Source organism: Brassica oleracea, chromosome C5 (assembly GCF_000695525.1).
Source record: "Brassica oleracea var. oleracea cultivar TO1000 chromosome C5, BOL, whole genome shotgun sequence".
In the NCBI taxonomy this organism is placed as follows: Eukaryota; Viridiplantae; Streptophyta; class Magnoliopsida; order Brassicales; family Brassicaceae; genus Brassica; species Brassica oleracea.
The window spans coordinates 40,559,774-40,574,273 of NC_027752.1; the positions used below are offsets into that span (position 1 = coordinate 40,559,774).

Below are 14,500 nucleotides of genomic sequence, written 5' to 3' on the forward strand. Positions count from 1 at the left end.
TTATATAGAAATAATATATAATTTATGTGTACGTTCTCATACCATTTCCGATGGTTTACTCTATTTTTTTCTCTAAAATATAGTAATTTTATAATAAAGTTGGTGTTTGTTGCAATAGTACTCTATTTTAGAGTAAAAAATAGAGTAATGAACAAAAAAATAAATAATTTACTCTATATTTGGAGTAAATGTACTTTTCACTCTATTATAGAATGAAAAATATAGTACTATTAGAGTATTTTTACTCTAAATTCTATTTTAGAACGAGAAATAAAGCGGGGATAGAAATCTATTTTCGTCATTTGTTCCATAAGAGTTATTTATATACTTACACTGCTTTCTTCTTCTGATTCCCGCCCACATGCCATATTATTATTTGTTCCAAAATAATAATAATATAATTTTTCATGGACATTATCCAGGATATCTTCGTCTCCGGTAATTTTTCCATCGCCTTCAGTTTTCACCAATATAGATTATTTATTTTGGAAACTGCCGAGAGAGGATGAGTTTAAATATTTTTCGTGGATATTATGGTATATTTGGAAGGCAAGAAATAATAAAATATACTCAAATAAGAATGGTAACCCGCAGGAGATACTTCGCTTAGCCGAAATGGAAAGTACGGTATGGAAGGAGGCTCAATTGGTGCAAGGGGTTAATGGAAACCACGTTGGTGGGAGAGTACAACATGAGTCTGTTCATCTTTCTGAGAATCTCATAATTTGTTACATTGATGGAGCTTGGAAAGAAAAAGATGTTTTTACGGGACAAAGCTGGATGGCTCAACAGAGGTTATGATGGGGCGATGAATCTTCGTAGAAGCCTATCACCCGTACGTGCTGAATGTGAAGCATGAAATGCATGAAGACCCTTCAATTTCCTGATGTAATGTTTGCGACGAATTGTTCTTAATTGGTGAAGATGGTGTCGACATCTGAAGAATGACTAGCTTTCTCCGCACATTTGGAAGAATTCAACTGCGGTAAGTTTTTCTTTCCCGAATTCCGGATCAGACATATACCAAGAGCACAAAACATTTTGGCGGATATGCTTTCACGTGGTGCGAGGAGTTCTCCTTCATCTATGCTTTATATCGATTCTACTCCACCGATTTGGCTCTCGGAACCGGGTGGTTTAGTTACCTACTTTTAGTTATTGTTGTCGGGAAAAAAAAATAATAGTATAATTTTGAATTGATGGGTTGTAAATAGTTTATGTTTAATTGTATTGATTAAATGATTTAAGCACACATATGGAGATAATTTCTTCGCCAGCTCATATGGAGTTAACATTTTTCAAAAGAAAACTAAATATAATAAATATATGCAAGAATTAGACATTTTTATTAAATTGAAAACATAAAGAAACAAGTTACAAGTCACCATTTTAGTTTGAACAAAGATTTAACAAGTCAAGCTTACCAAATATTCTGGCAAAGACTTTTTTTTAAAAAAAAAACTACCGATTTAGGAGACTCGTATATAAACAAGCGCCTAAAGTTAAAAACTTTAAAAAAATTTAATAAAATAAATTTTCATTTTTTCTTTCTGTGGTTCCGGTCACAGCAGCTCTGTCATCATCTTCTTCTTCATCATCTACCAATCTGAGAATCTGCTTCCCGCGAAATCTTGATCTGTTCACCATAAGGGTGATTCTTGAATCGTCTTGTTTGTGTTTGTAAACTCGTAAAGATTCGATCTTTTTTTTTTTAATTTGTTGTTCTGAGTTTTTGTGTAGATTCAGTTTTGTCTGATCTGTACGGATTATATATCGGGTGTCTGAGATCTATTTTGGGAAGGGGGGAGTTTTTGTTTCCTTGTCTTGTTTTTGTTTTAATTATAATCGAAAGGAGCCGACTTTATCGAGCTCCCAAATGGCTGCGCCAGAGAGATCGAACGACCAACAAGTCGACATGTCTTCTTCTTCCTCCTTCCTCCAAAAGTTCAGGCTCTACGAGACTCGCTCGGTGATGATTCCTCCCCCCCCTCTCTCTCTCTCTCTCTCTAACGTTTCATCATATGATTGATTCTCTTATGTGTTGTGTTTAGATTTTGATTTCTCTTTTGCTAAAGTCTGAACCTTTTTTATGTGTTTTAAAAAACAGAACTTTTATATGATTGGAAGAGATAAAAACCGAACCTGTTGGAGGGTTCTTAAGCTAGACAGGACAGATCCAACAGAGCTCAACTTCTACCAAGACTCAACGGCTTACACAGAAGCTGAATGCTTCGAGACTCTGAGAAGGATACACGAAGGGAACAGATCTTCTGGTGGTTTGAAATTTGTCACCACTTGCTACGGGATCATCGGTAACATCCTTTATAGCTACTTGTTTCTTTGTGTTCTTTCTAAGCTTAACGTTTCTTATGTTTATTGGTTTTAGGATTCATAAGGTTCCTGGGACCTTACTACATGCTGATAATCACTAAGAGAAGGAAGCTTGGTGAGATCTGCGGGCACACAGTTTACGGTGTAGCGAAGAGCAAGATTATTACGATCCCACATGCCTCTGTGCTATCCAATGTGGCTTATTCTAAGGACGAGAAAAGGTTTTCTTATGTCACTTCTGCTTGTAAAAATGAGAAAAAAAACATGTACCTTGGTACCTTCTCTACATTACATTACTTTTTCGCAATTATAAAACTTTCCACTTGTATTTTTAGATTCTATTGATCTTTGCTCAATAAGAGTGTCACAGGTTGTTGAGGTAAACTGTGTCCTTTTGCCCATTGGAGATTAATCCAGCAGCTTTAGAGTTTCATTAATTTCTTTTTCCATTTTGTTATTTCTTTAGCCTTTGTTGCACTTTTCTTCTCTTTTTACTACTTTTAGGTATGTACAGTGGCCATTGTATATATTTTGATTTGTTATATGACAGAGGTGTTATCAAGAAAGGGGAGAGCTCATTTATTTTATTTTGTTGTATTTTGCAACTTTGATTTATCTTTGTACTTTCCTTTCTTTTTTTTTCAGATTATTTACTGATTGATCCAGGTTCTGTTCTAAATCTTGTTCGTTTTCTAACTTTCTATTATCTTCTTTGGGAATGTTATTAGGTACAAGAGGCTGCTCTGCACTGTGGATCTCTCAAAGGACTTCTTCTTCAGCTATTCCTATCACATCATGCATTCACTCCAGAGCAATCTTTCAAACAGCGTGGAAGGACACACTTACTATGAATCGATGTTTGTCTGGAATGATTACTTAACTCGACGGATTCGAAATAACGCCAAGGACTGTATGTGGACAGTTGCCCTTGTTTATGGTTTCTTCAAACAGGTACGTACTTGGTCCTAATTTACTATGTGGAGGCCTTCTCAATTCTTTTGTCTTCTAATGCACATTAAAAGTTGTTTATACCCTTTGGAATGTCCTTTCTCTTTGTCTAATGTTTAGGTTAAGCTATCAGTTTCTGAGAAGAACTTTAGGTTGACTCTAATTGCGCGCCGATCACGGCATTATGCTGGCACAAGGTACAACCCCTACTCCACCCTGAGCTTGTTCTATCTCCAGCCTTTTCATTTGGTTAAGGTTTAATCTTTCTATCTTGTTCCTCAGATATCTGAAACGCGGTGTGAACGAGAAAGGCAGGGTAGCTAATGATGTGGAGACAGAGCAGATTGTTTTCGAGGAAGCTCAAGATGGTAATCCTGGCCGAATAAGTTCTGTGGTTCAGAACCGGGGTTCGATTCCTTTGTTCTGGTCTCAGGAGACCTCACGCTTGAATATCAGACCTGATATTATATGTATGATCTCTCTCTCTCTCTTCTCCAACATTAATAGTTTTCTTCTCTCTGGTTTTGATATTTGTGTTGATTTTCTCTTTTTATGTGTAAAGTGTCAGCGAAAGACCCTAGCTACGAGGCAACGAGACTGCATTTTGAAAATCTCGCAAAGAGATATGGGAATCCAATCATCATATTGAATTTGATAAAGGTTTGTACTCTTACTTGTCAATGAAGTTACAGTTACATTCTTCCTAACTTACTTGTATTGATAAAAACAGACACGTGAAAAGAGGCCTCGAGAGACTATTCTGCGTGCAGAGTTTGCAAATGCTATTAAAGTTATAAACAAAGGGTTAAGCAAGGAGGATCGTCTAAGGCCTCTTCACTGGGATCTTCATAAACACTCCAGAAAGTAAGTGAATGGACTAAACCTCATATGCTTCTTTAATTGCATTTTGTAGTAACACAATATGCGTTTGTACTTTTTTTTCTGTTGCAGAAAGGGCACAAACGTGTTGGCGATTCTCGACAGGTTGGCTACTTACGCTCTGAACTTGACTGGCATCTTCTACTGTCAGCTAACTTCAGATGGGTTTCAGAACACCATGGAGTGAGTACTCGAAATTTACCAACAGTTTTTATAGCCTTCTATATAGTTTCTTGCAATCGATTTACATACTTTTGTTTTTTTTATTGCAGGAACAACATTGGTGAATGTTCTACTCATGATCTTCCCAGTAAAGACGAGACTGCATCAGACTCAGCGGTGGAGAATGGTAAGGACAGTAAAGATGCAAAGGAAGAAGCAACCACCATGCTTCAGAAAGGAATCCTGAGGACTAACTGCATAGACTGTTTAGACCGCACCAACGTTGCTCAGTATGCCTATGGTTTGGTAGCATTCGGGCGTCAACTCCATGCTTTAAAATTGACAGAGTCCACTACCATTGATCTGGATAATCCCCTCGCTGAAGATTTGATGGGGATTTATGAGACAATGGGGGATACGCTTGCGCTTCAGTATGGAGGATCCGCAGCACACAACAAGGTCAGGTCTCCTTGTTTAGCTTCTCTGTTGCTAGATAAAAAGCTTCGGACATAACTACTAACCAATGATCTTATTATTACTGTGGACAGATATTTTGTGAAAGGCGTGGTCAGTGGAAAGCGGCGACTCAGTCACAGGAGTTGTTTAGAACTCTGCAGCGTTACTACAGTAACGCTTACATGGATGCTGAAAAGCAAGATGCGATTAACTTGTAGGCTGTCGTACTATACCTTTCTGCGCCGCTCTGCCCTGTTGGTATGATTTGACTTTTTCACTTGTATTATTCTATAGGTTCTTGGGATACTTTCAGCCACAGCAAGAGAAGCCAGCGCTGTGGGAACTGGGTTCTGATCAGCATTACAATGCGGCGAGGTTTCTTGCCAGTTCTGTACCGGAGAATTCAAGGTACGTTTCCTAGTTAGATGAGACACATTTGTAGAGTAGCTAAAGATTAGTTGTACTGCCTTTTAGGTCTATGATGAAACGATCTCTGTCAGAAAGTAGTATCCTAAGCGAGGGAAGTACAGCTGCTAGACATGGTTTAGCTGAAAATGATGAGGAAGGTAAAGGTCTTTCAGATTCAGCACCTGAGATCTCAACGTCTGAAACTGCTATGATTGCTGCTAGTTTGAGGTAAAAAAAAAAAGAGAAGGAAGCTTATGATCTTTGTCAAATAAATTATCTAAATTGGGTTGTGTTGTCAGCTAAGTTTTGGGGAATGGTTCTTTGTGTGTGTGTGTGTTTGCAGTGCTCCACCACCGACATTGGAGGAAATAGGATTAGATGAGATACTTGAAAACGATTGCTTCTGCAATGGTGACCAATGTACATGTGCAGCTTTTGATATGGATTGGGTTTCTTCTTCGGCAAACTCTTGTGAGGATGAGAGCTACGGAAGGTACACAAAAAAAAAAGATCTCTTTCTGAATTCATCAATGACTTATAATGTTACCAACCAAATGTGTTATTTTTTCATCTTATGCAGGTCCACTGCGGTTAGATCCTTTGAGACCATCCCTGAAAGTACAAAAATAGAGTCAGAAATTCGTGTAGAATCTTGTTCCGGCAACACAAAGGTGAAGCAGGAAAAGAAAAATACAAAAGCAGCCATTGATGATGCATAATACTTGTGTTCTAATATCAAAATCTACTTTTACTTGTTTGACAGAGAGATGAGGTAAATGGGGAGGAAGAAGCCGTTGCCGGGATCTCTCAAGGCTATGTGAGGTGGGTGATGGATGAAGAGGGACATTTCTGGTGAGACAAGATTTTCTACAAGATAAAAAGAAACATACTACACACCTTTGAGTGCTGGTGAAGAAAAGAAACGTATGAGAGAAGAAAATAACTGAAAAAGAAAAACTAACCGTCGGCTAATTTATTAATCGGATTCAAAGAAGAAAAAAAGTGAAAAGGTGAGCAAGAAAAAGAAAACAAAATAAAAAGAAAGGAGAGGGTAAACAAACTTGTACATAATTTACTTAGACATGATGGTTGATGATGAACATAACTCAGATCTTGTTGGATTTATCCTTTTGACATTTAAATTTTTTATTGGGTTGGGGGGGACTCTTGATTCCTAATGCAATAAAACAGAGAGGATGTTCATTAGCTACTACTCTTTCTACAAAACTGTTCAGCTACTCCACAGCAGAGTTAAAAAGAGTAGAGTTGATGTCAAGTTTCCGTTCAAGATAATACAGCAAGCGTATTATATAAACAATCTTTGATACTTTATAACAAGGTCAAGTTCAGTTTAGCTTAATTAGGGATGAGGTAAAAGAAAAAAAAAAGGATTAAACAAAACCACCATTCGTTATGACTTGGTTAAACGACAGATTAGTCATCACTCAACAGTGGGATCCTGGCGGATTTTAACGCGTTTAAAAACTACTATAAAAAAAAGGCACGTCTTTACGAACAAGACCACATTCATTAGAACCTTCTGGAGACCCCAATAAGAAAATATCAGCCGCACTCTCATGATCTTGAAAAGTAAATGATTTGTGAAATTTTACGAGAAAAAGACAAAAATAGCACTAAATCAAGTCTATGTTCCCAAACTAGCACTCAAAGTCAAAAGTCACAAAAATAGCACTTAATGTTTTATCAAAAGTCACAAACTTAGGGTTTAGAGTTAAAGGGTGGGGTTTAGGATTTAGGGTTTAGGGTTTAGGGTTTAGAGTTTAGGGTTTAGGGTTTAGATTTTAGGGTTTAGGGTTTAGAGTTTAGGGTTTAGGGTTTATGGTCTAGGGTTTAGAGTTTAAAGTTTAGGGTTTAGGGTTTATAGTTTAGGGTTTAGTGTTTAGAGTTGAGAAATGAGGTTTTGGGGATAAGATTTCAGATTTTGAAAAATAAAAAAAATTAAAATTTTCAAAGGATAAACTTAGAAAGGTGCTATTTTGGTCATTTTAGTTTTTGAGTGCTATTTTTGTGATATAAACTTAGAAAGGTGTTATTTCGGAGATTTGCCCAAATTTTATCCACCCAACCTATAAAGAAATACAGAAATAATAGGTTTTTATTTTATCAGTAAAGTATTAATAGATAAAAAACATAGACATGTGGGTAACAGAGGTTCTGGAGAGTTCCATTCTAGGTATGTTGTAGAAAGAAAGACAGAGAGGAGAAACTAAATAAAAACCCCTTCTTTTATCATCACTGAGTTTCTACCTATCAAACCCTAGTCTTCCCCTTGTTTGCGCGTCTTATAAACGTGCTTTAGAATCCATTAGTGTTACTTATAGTACCTTAGGAACCTGTTTGTTTTATTGAGTTTCAAGTTCCTTGTTTTGTCTAAACTTGAGAAGTGAGGTATGGCTTTGAACAATAGCGAGAAAGGCAACGATAATTTTTATTCTCTTCTGGGTCTGAAGAAAGAATGTACGACCACGGAGCTCCGTACTGCATATAAGAAGCTCGCTCTTGTGAGTTTCCTTTCTATATATTTCTATTTGGCGAGATTAATCTCGTGTTTTGTAATAGATTCTGTGAATAAAGATCATGCCTTTAGATGATAGGTTTTGAAATGAGAGATTTTGAAAACTGTGATTTTATGCAATTTTTATGAAACAAAACTTATTCCTTTTGGCACTGAACTTTTGATTTGGCATTGTTATTAGAGATGGCATCCAGATCGTTGTTCATCAATGGGGAACTTGGAGTTTATAGATGAATCAAAGAAGAAGTTTCAGGGCATCCAAGAGGCCTACTCTGGTAATTTTCCACCATCTTCTTCTTAAAAAACTCTGGTCAATTTAAAAAAATGGAATGAGATTATTGGATAACAGATCTTTTTATTGTGTCCACCTTTTAAATTATTGTTTATTTTGAGAATTAAGATTTTTTTTTTCCTTTTTTGGATACAACAGTTCTGTCTGACTCCAACAAGAGGTTCCTTTATGACGTTGGAGCTTATAATACTGATGATGATTCTGACCAAAACGTAAACTTCCCTTCTTCTCTATTTTTTTTTTTGCTTTAAAATTTTGTTCGATTGTGTCTAAAAGGGAAACATGTCTGGTTAAGTTTGTGTTGTAAATGAATTAAGTGAGATTACTAGCTTCTTGACATGCCTTTTGTATAACATATAAACCATGTGTTTGATGGATTTCGTTTTTGTGCAGGGAATGGGAGATTTCTTGAGCGAAATGGCGGTAATGATGAATCAGTCAAAGCCTGGTGTAAGATATTGTTACATTAGTTTCCCGTACGTTTATTACTAGACGCGCCTGAGTGACATTTTGAGATGTTGGTTTTTGGCAGGAGAATCATTCAGGAGACAGTTTCGAACATTTACAAGATCTGTTTCATGAGATGCTTCAAGGAGAAGCATTCGCCTCGCCATCGCCATCGCCATCATCTTGCTATGCTTCGACTTTCACTTCCTCTTGTAGCTTTGTCTTTGACTCAAATGCTCAGCAGTCACCGTTTAAGACAACAAGTTCGATGGGGATTAATGATCCTTTCGCATTCGACTCCAGACCTCACACCTTCTCTTTAGGGGTAAGGAACTTAAGAAAATGATTCTCTTAATGCTCATCCCAAAGATGCCTTGTTGATGATGAAATGGGTTTTTCAGGTGGAACATCAGCAGGACTTCAAGAAGGGGAAGAACAATGGTGGGAGAAGAAGCAGACGGAAGAACAATGCTCAATCTGCTTCTCACCAAACGTCGTCGTCCAACAACTATGGAGTTCCCACTTCATAGCCTCTCCAGTCCCATATTTTTGCTAGCTCACCTCCACATTTGTCGACTAGTCAGTCACACATAAGAGGACTAGTTCTTGTCCAACAAAAGCGTTGCCGTTTTGTAAACTACCCTCCTCTTTAGTTCTCTCTCTTACATTGTGATTGCATTGTTGTCAAGTAAGCAAGAAGAGTCGTTAAGACCATTGAGATGGCATGAAGTCAACGGCTTTATGAAGACGAATACGTGTCCCTAGATTCTTAATAGTTAATTGTTTTTTCTTGCTATTATTGTGCATAACAAGTTACAGAATCAATTATTCAAAATGTTAAAAAAAAAAAGAATTTCGGACAATATCTGTGAGAAAATAATCTTCCAAGCTTCTTGGAGTAGTGGCAATGGGGATGATTGAATTTGCAGAAAGTTGAAAAAAAGTAGACTGTGGAGAGCTTGGTGGGGCTTTGAGAAAGAGAGCTTGAAGTCCGTTAATGAAGCTTTGATCTTGAGAGAGAATACAACTCTTTAAAACTCAACTGGATATGTTACATAACAATCAAGAAGTCGGAGGATAGTGTGAAAGAAGAATCAGGAGTCAACTTTTAATGCTATGTTTAGCGTATACTGAAACTCAGTGCTTATTGTGGAATGTGTAAATGAGAATGGCTCATATGTTTGAACTTTTTATTCATGAAATCAGTCCCCGAGGTGGCGGCAACAAAGGACTTCTTCTGAGAGACATGCCGCCTCAGAGCTAAACCCACAATTATTATAATGTTTATTGCATGTCTGATTGTGTAATGATTTATATCAATGCAGACAAACCTTCAAACTATCATCTACTGAGATCTCACTGTCTTGTTAGAAAGTCCTGTGTCTTGATGAGTTTGAGTTCTCGAGAGTAATAGTGTACACAGGAGATGATTGATTCATATGTGTGGGTTGAGACTGAGTTTTGGGTTGAAGAAGCTTCTTGAAATCGTCTTGGCACCTTGGCTCCAAAACGTGCCTTCCTATGTCATCTACTTTAATGTGGAGAGAAATAAAATTAAAAAGTTTCACTGCTTTGATTCAGGAACTGTTAAATCTTTGTTTTTGATGTTAGGATTTTTTGGCATTGATGTAATAAGTCAAACTATATGGGGTTATGTTGTAATATACTGATAATAAGTGTTAATCTAAGTAATTTTCTTTAAAAAATCCATCTTCACTTTAACCTAAAAGGGATAAATTACCACCTCCCTTCCGTAACTCTTCCTTCCATCTTTCTTCTAAAACAATACGAACTCAGCCATGACATCACAACGCGCTGCAACACGATCGATGACGTCACTTCATCGAAACTCGTTGCCTATACCTGATGACCTCGCTGTGGAGATATTCTCGAGGCTGCCGTCAAAGGCGATAGCCAGATGTCGTTGCGCATGCAAGCTCTGGTCCTCCATGCTTGTACGTGAAGATTTCACAGACTTGTTCTTGACCAAATCTTCTGCTCGCCCTCAGCTTCTCTTCGCATGCCAAGATCACAATCGTAACTATATCTTCTTCTCGTCATCACCTCATCCGGAAGAAGAAGAGAACTCGTCTTCGTATGTTGTAGCCGCCAATCATCTTGCACGTTTCCCTAGTTCCTCCTACAGGTTATTTGGTTGTACGAATGGCTTGTGTTATGGAGCTAGGCCGAGGTCGAGAAAACCAGTGATATGTAACCCCAGCACGGGACAGTCCTTGACCTTGCCTAGATTGAAGTCGAGGAAGTGGTTTGGAGTAGTGGAACGCAGGGGCCAAGGTACATGTGCAAAAGTGTCATCACTTTTAAAATTTCAATCTATTTTCTTAAAAAGAAAAATTTAGTGAATGCCCCTTTCTATATACAATATACTTTGTTAATAAACTTTATATTTGATTCCATCAAAATAATTTCTAGATTCGCCACTGGTGGACAACTATCTTGGATATGACCCCGTTTCTAAAGAGTTCAAGGTATTGACATTGTCAATGGAAAGCTCGAAGATCTCTGCAAAGCACCAAGTTCTGACATTAGGAACCAAGAAACTGTCGTGGAGGTTGGTCCAGTGTACCACAGCACATTATTCTTCAAATAAATGGATATCCATCAGCGGTGTTATTTACTATGCAGCTTCAGCCAACAGATCTTCCGCGAATTCCATGGTAGCTTGTTTTGATCTGAGGGTTGAGAAGTTCAGTTTTGTGAATTTCGGTAGAGCAATGCATGATTCAACAACTCTGGTTAATTACAATGGGAAACTGGGTTTGCTTATGTCTGGAGATGCTCCTGGTGAGAATATTAGTACAACGAGTAAAAGTTTTCAGCTGTGGGTTTTACAAGATGCTGAATGGTCCAAGCATGTATACATATTACCTCCTTCGTGGAAGGATGTAGTTACAAAAACCATGTGCTTTGCTGGAATAATAGTTGGTACAAACGAAATCGTCTTAGCACCTTCGCTCCAAAATGTGCTTTGCTATGTCATCTACTTTAATGTGGAGAGAAATACAATAACAAAAGTTGGAATCCAAGGCATGGAAGCGTTTCAGGGTAAGAGATTCAACACCTATCTCAACTATGTTGAGAATGTGATTCTTCTTTAAGAATTCAACACCTATTTTCAAGCTTCATGAAAATTCTAAGGGCTTTGTAATTTGAGTAAAGAATCATGGCTTCTGAGTTCATCTTTATTGGATTTTTTTTTCTGGTTAGATAAATCGAGTTTATTTAAAATAATTTTGTTTTTGAGAAAAAAATATATCAATAGAGGAGTATAAACTAAAAAAATGAGGAGAAAACTTTGACCTTTTTCTCTTATGTGTCCACCAAAGTGTTAGACAACGGAAGGGTACAAACAAACAAGAACGTCTCAAATAATGGCTCACAATACGAGTGAAATATTTGATTCTTGCTTCGATTCAATGTTCAGAAAATCTGACAAGAATGCAATTTTCGTGATAAGTGGTGTTTCTAAGCAAACTTCTTTTGTTCAGGTGATTTATCTATCAGTTACAGAGTGATGGACACTAGTACAATGATGTGAACAAAATAGAGTCGCTACCTACTACTACTACTACTTCATCTGAAAAAAAATTAAGAGACAATAATAAGATGCAGACATTCAGAAGAAGTCTTCTTTGAGAGTGAAGTCAGTTGAATCGAACCGCCAAGCCAGAGGAGTGTAAGGCATCATCATCATAGAGCCATGCCGGATTGGAGAGCGCCATGGAGTTGTTGAGCTCTTCAGCCAATCACTCAACTTGGGCGATGGTATCTCTTCTGGTTCTTCACAAGTCAGATTGTTCTTAGCATCCATCTGAAACCAAAAAACACAAAATCTCTCATAAGTCATAACTAAAGCAATTCTCAAGAGAGACACATTGAAGCGGAGTCAAGTACCGTTTCTTTATCATGCTTGAGATGCTTTACCTTGATGCTGGAAGAATCTGTGTAAAAACAAAACAACAAGCTTTAGCACAAGTTCGCAAGCAAAGGCTGGTGGTTACCATCAGAACTTACCATGATGGAGTAAAATTTCAACAGAGAAGTGATTGTTCCAGTAGACTCTGCTGCTCTTTGATGCATTTTCTCTTCTTTTCTCAGCAGAGAAGTGATTGTTCTTTTGCTTTATCCACGGACCACGATTAAAGAAGGCTACTAGCCGTTGCAGAATGTTTTAACCATGGCCCATTCAAGACATGGCCCAGGCCCATGACATAATAAGTAAAATCTAAGCGATCCTATAAACTGGTTAGATTTTTCTGATGGATGAGAAGTCAAAGGTGTCGCATGACTCACATCCTATAAACTGGTTGATGTTTCTTTTGGATGAGCAGTCAAAACGTGTCACACCCTATAAACTCATTGTCTAAGCTGATCTTCTTCTTATCGGCTAGATTTATCAACTTTGTTTAATAATATCATCATCCTTGATTCAGTCTCTTTAATTTGGAAGTTTCAATTTAAGGTCAAATCCATATTATTAGAGTCTAACCAAATATATTCAACGCTTCTCTTTCCTATCTTTATATAAATAAAACCACACTATTATCCCCCAATAAAGAAAAACACTAGAGAGATTGTTAACAAACCCCTTTAAAGAAGAAACAAAAACAAAAACCCTTTTGAAACTTTGATTGTAGTTATGGGATTCTTGCACAAGCTTTGGGATGAAACTGTGGCCGGTCCTGCCCCAGAGAATGGTCTCAGGAAGTTGAGAATTCACATTTCCGGCGAAAATGTCACAAGAAATGGTCACCTCCAGAATTTGATGGTGGATCCAGGTCGTGTCCCGGATTCTCCTATAGGATCAAGCATCCCCGGTTCTCCTTTGACTCGTAAGTTGTCTTCTATGGTTGCATTATGAGCAATCAAATGACATTGAGGTGATATTTGTGCACATGGTCACACGCAAGTTTGAAACATATTGATGTGTACATTTATGATTGTCATAATCAATCATATGATGCAGCTGGAACACCAAGTGAGACACATGCCACGAGTCTCAATGCTTGCGATTGGTTTGAGATCCATATCTTTAATTTCATTTTCTGTTGTTTCTTCTCTTACTATTAGCTAGTTTCTTATAATCTTATATATTCCTTTATAACGTTCGTAACATTGCAGGGTTGTGCTAAATGCACTGGACCGTTGAAAGGGATTAAGGGAAAACATGTACGTGAAGCACTACAAGAAAACAGCAAGGATTCTGAGGGAAAAAATCGTCGGAATATCGCTATTCCGACGACATACCGACGAAACAAGTCGTCGGAAATAATTCCTCGGAATTTCTTATTTCTTCGGAAATCTCTGAGAATTTTCCGACGGAATTCCGAGGAAACAAACTTCCGAGGAAATTTCGAGGATCACTAGTTTGTCGGAAATGTCCTCGGAATATACCGAGGGAGAACTTCGTCGGGATATTTCCTCGGACGTTCATCGATCGATGTGTTTTTGGACATATATACATCGGTCGATAGGAATATACCGACGGACATATTCCTCGGAATATTCCAAGGGAAATGTCCCTCGGTATATACCGAGGGAACAGTTCCTCGGTATATTCCGAGGAACAGGTCCCTCGGTATATTCCGAACGTTTTTTTGTAAACAGATCGATCGATGGATTTATGTCCAAAAACGCATCGATCGATAGCGTAAAAAATATAATTAATTTCCTCGGAATGTAAAAAATATTTATTTTTTTTAAAAAATAAAATTTCTGAAATTTAAATTCGAAAATATGAAATTAAAATTAAAATTGAAATCATATTAATTAATATTCAAAGTTTCACAAAAAAAAATAAAACATTCCGAGTTTTTGGAAAAAAAAAAAACCACGGGTCTGGCACGTCCGGGAACACCTCGTTCGGGTACATCCTCTGCATCATCTCCATCATTTGCTGGTTCAGCCTCCTCTGTGCCTCATAGCCCGCCTGTTGAGCCGCCATCTGGGTCTCCAACAAAGATATACGATCATCTTTGTCCTTCAACTGAGCCGTAAGTACTTCTGGATCAACAAAGGGC

At 37.6% G+C, this 14,500-nt stretch overlaps 3 protein-coding genes and 1 long non-coding RNA gene across 4 annotated transcripts; 3 read left to right on the forward strand and 1 right to left on the reverse strand.

The window, feature by feature from the left end:
* The first annotated feature begins 1,511 nt into the window (after window positions 1–1,511).
* LOC106295295 (phosphoinositide phosphatase SAC2) lies at window positions 1,512–6,390 on the forward strand. The gene is made up of 16 exons (XM_013731156.1): window positions 1,512–1,969; window positions 2,108–2,312; window positions 2,387–2,552; window positions 3,060–3,282; window positions 3,400–3,476; window positions 3,562–3,749; window positions 3,842–3,939; window positions 4,010–4,143; window positions 4,231–4,341; window positions 4,431–4,779; window positions 4,869–4,990; window positions 5,071–5,184; window positions 5,251–5,412; window positions 5,528–5,677; window positions 5,765–5,855; window positions 5,948–6,390. Exons 1-16 carry the CDS (start codon window positions 1,877–1,879, stop codon window positions 6,038–6,040), a joined length of 2,376 nt encoding a protein of 791 aa, XP_013586610.1. The 5' UTR covers window positions 1,512–1,876; the 3' UTR covers window positions 6,041–6,390.
* Window positions 6,391–7,355: 965 nt separating this feature from the next.
* LOC106292980 (chaperone protein DnaJ-like) lies at window positions 7,356–9,211 on the forward strand. The gene is made up of 6 exons (XM_013728654.1): window positions 7,356–7,706; window positions 7,902–7,995; window positions 8,151–8,224; window positions 8,406–8,462; window positions 8,545–8,784; window positions 8,861–9,211. The coding sequence occupies exons 1-6, from the start codon at window positions 7,596–7,598 to the stop codon at window positions 8,987–8,989; spliced, it is 705 nt and encodes a 234-aa protein (XP_013584108.1). The 5' UTR covers window positions 7,356–7,595; the 3' UTR covers window positions 8,990–9,211.
* A 1,047-nt stretch (window positions 9,212–10,258) lies between these two features.
* LOC106294214 (putative F-box protein At3g23960) lies at window positions 10,259–11,578 on the forward strand. Its single transcript, XM_013729794.1, has 2 exons — window positions 10,259–10,731; window positions 10,903–11,578. Exons 1-2 carry the CDS (start codon window positions 10,259–10,261, stop codon window positions 11,576–11,578), a joined length of 1,149 nt encoding a protein of 382 aa, XP_013585248.1.
* A 557-nt stretch (window positions 11,579–12,135) lies between these two features.
* On the reverse strand, window positions 12,136–12,572 carry LOC106294436. The gene is made up of 3 exons (XR_001260838.1): window positions 12,495–12,572; window positions 12,375–12,421; window positions 12,136–12,291 (listed from the first exon to the last, which is right to left on the reverse strand). It is a non-coding gene; the product is annotated as an uncharacterized LOC106294436 (long non-coding RNA).
* Window positions 12,573–14,500: the final 1,928 nt, after the last annotated feature.

Excerpts from the sequence above, each read along its gene's own strand:
- LOC106294214 (XM_013729794.1), top strand. The coding sequence starts at position 10,259 with ATGACATCACAACGCGCTGCAACACGATCGATGACGTCACTTCATCGA. Across the intron at positions 10,732-10,902 it reads AAGTCGAGGAAGTGGTTTGG|GGTGGACAACTATCTTGGAT; the intron begins AGTAGTGGAACG and ends AGATTCGCCACT.
- LOC106295295 (XM_013731156.1), top strand. The coding sequence starts at position 1,877 with ATGGCTGCGCCAGAGAGATCGAACGACCAACAAGTCGACATGTCTTCT. Across the intron at positions 3,283-3,399 it reads TTTATGGTTTCTTCAAACAG|GTTAAGCTATCAGTTTCTGA; the intron begins GTACGTACTTGG and ends TCTAATGTTTAG. Across the intron at positions 5,856-5,947 it reads CTTGTTCCGGCAACACAAAG|AGAGATGAGGTAAATGGGGA; the intron begins GTGAAGCAGGAA and ends CTTGTTTGACAG.
- LOC106292980 (XM_013728654.1), top strand. The coding sequence starts at position 7,596 with ATGGCTTTGAACAATAGCGAGAAAGGCAACGATAATTTTTATTCTCTT. Across the intron at positions 8,463-8,544 it reads TGAATCAGTCAAAGCCTGGT|GAGAATCATTCAGGAGACAG; the intron begins GTAAGATATTGT and ends GGTTTTTGGCAG. Across the intron at positions 8,785-8,860 it reads CTCACACCTTCTCTTTAGGG|GTGGAACATCAGCAGGACTT; the intron begins GTAAGGAACTTA and ends TGGGTTTTTCAG.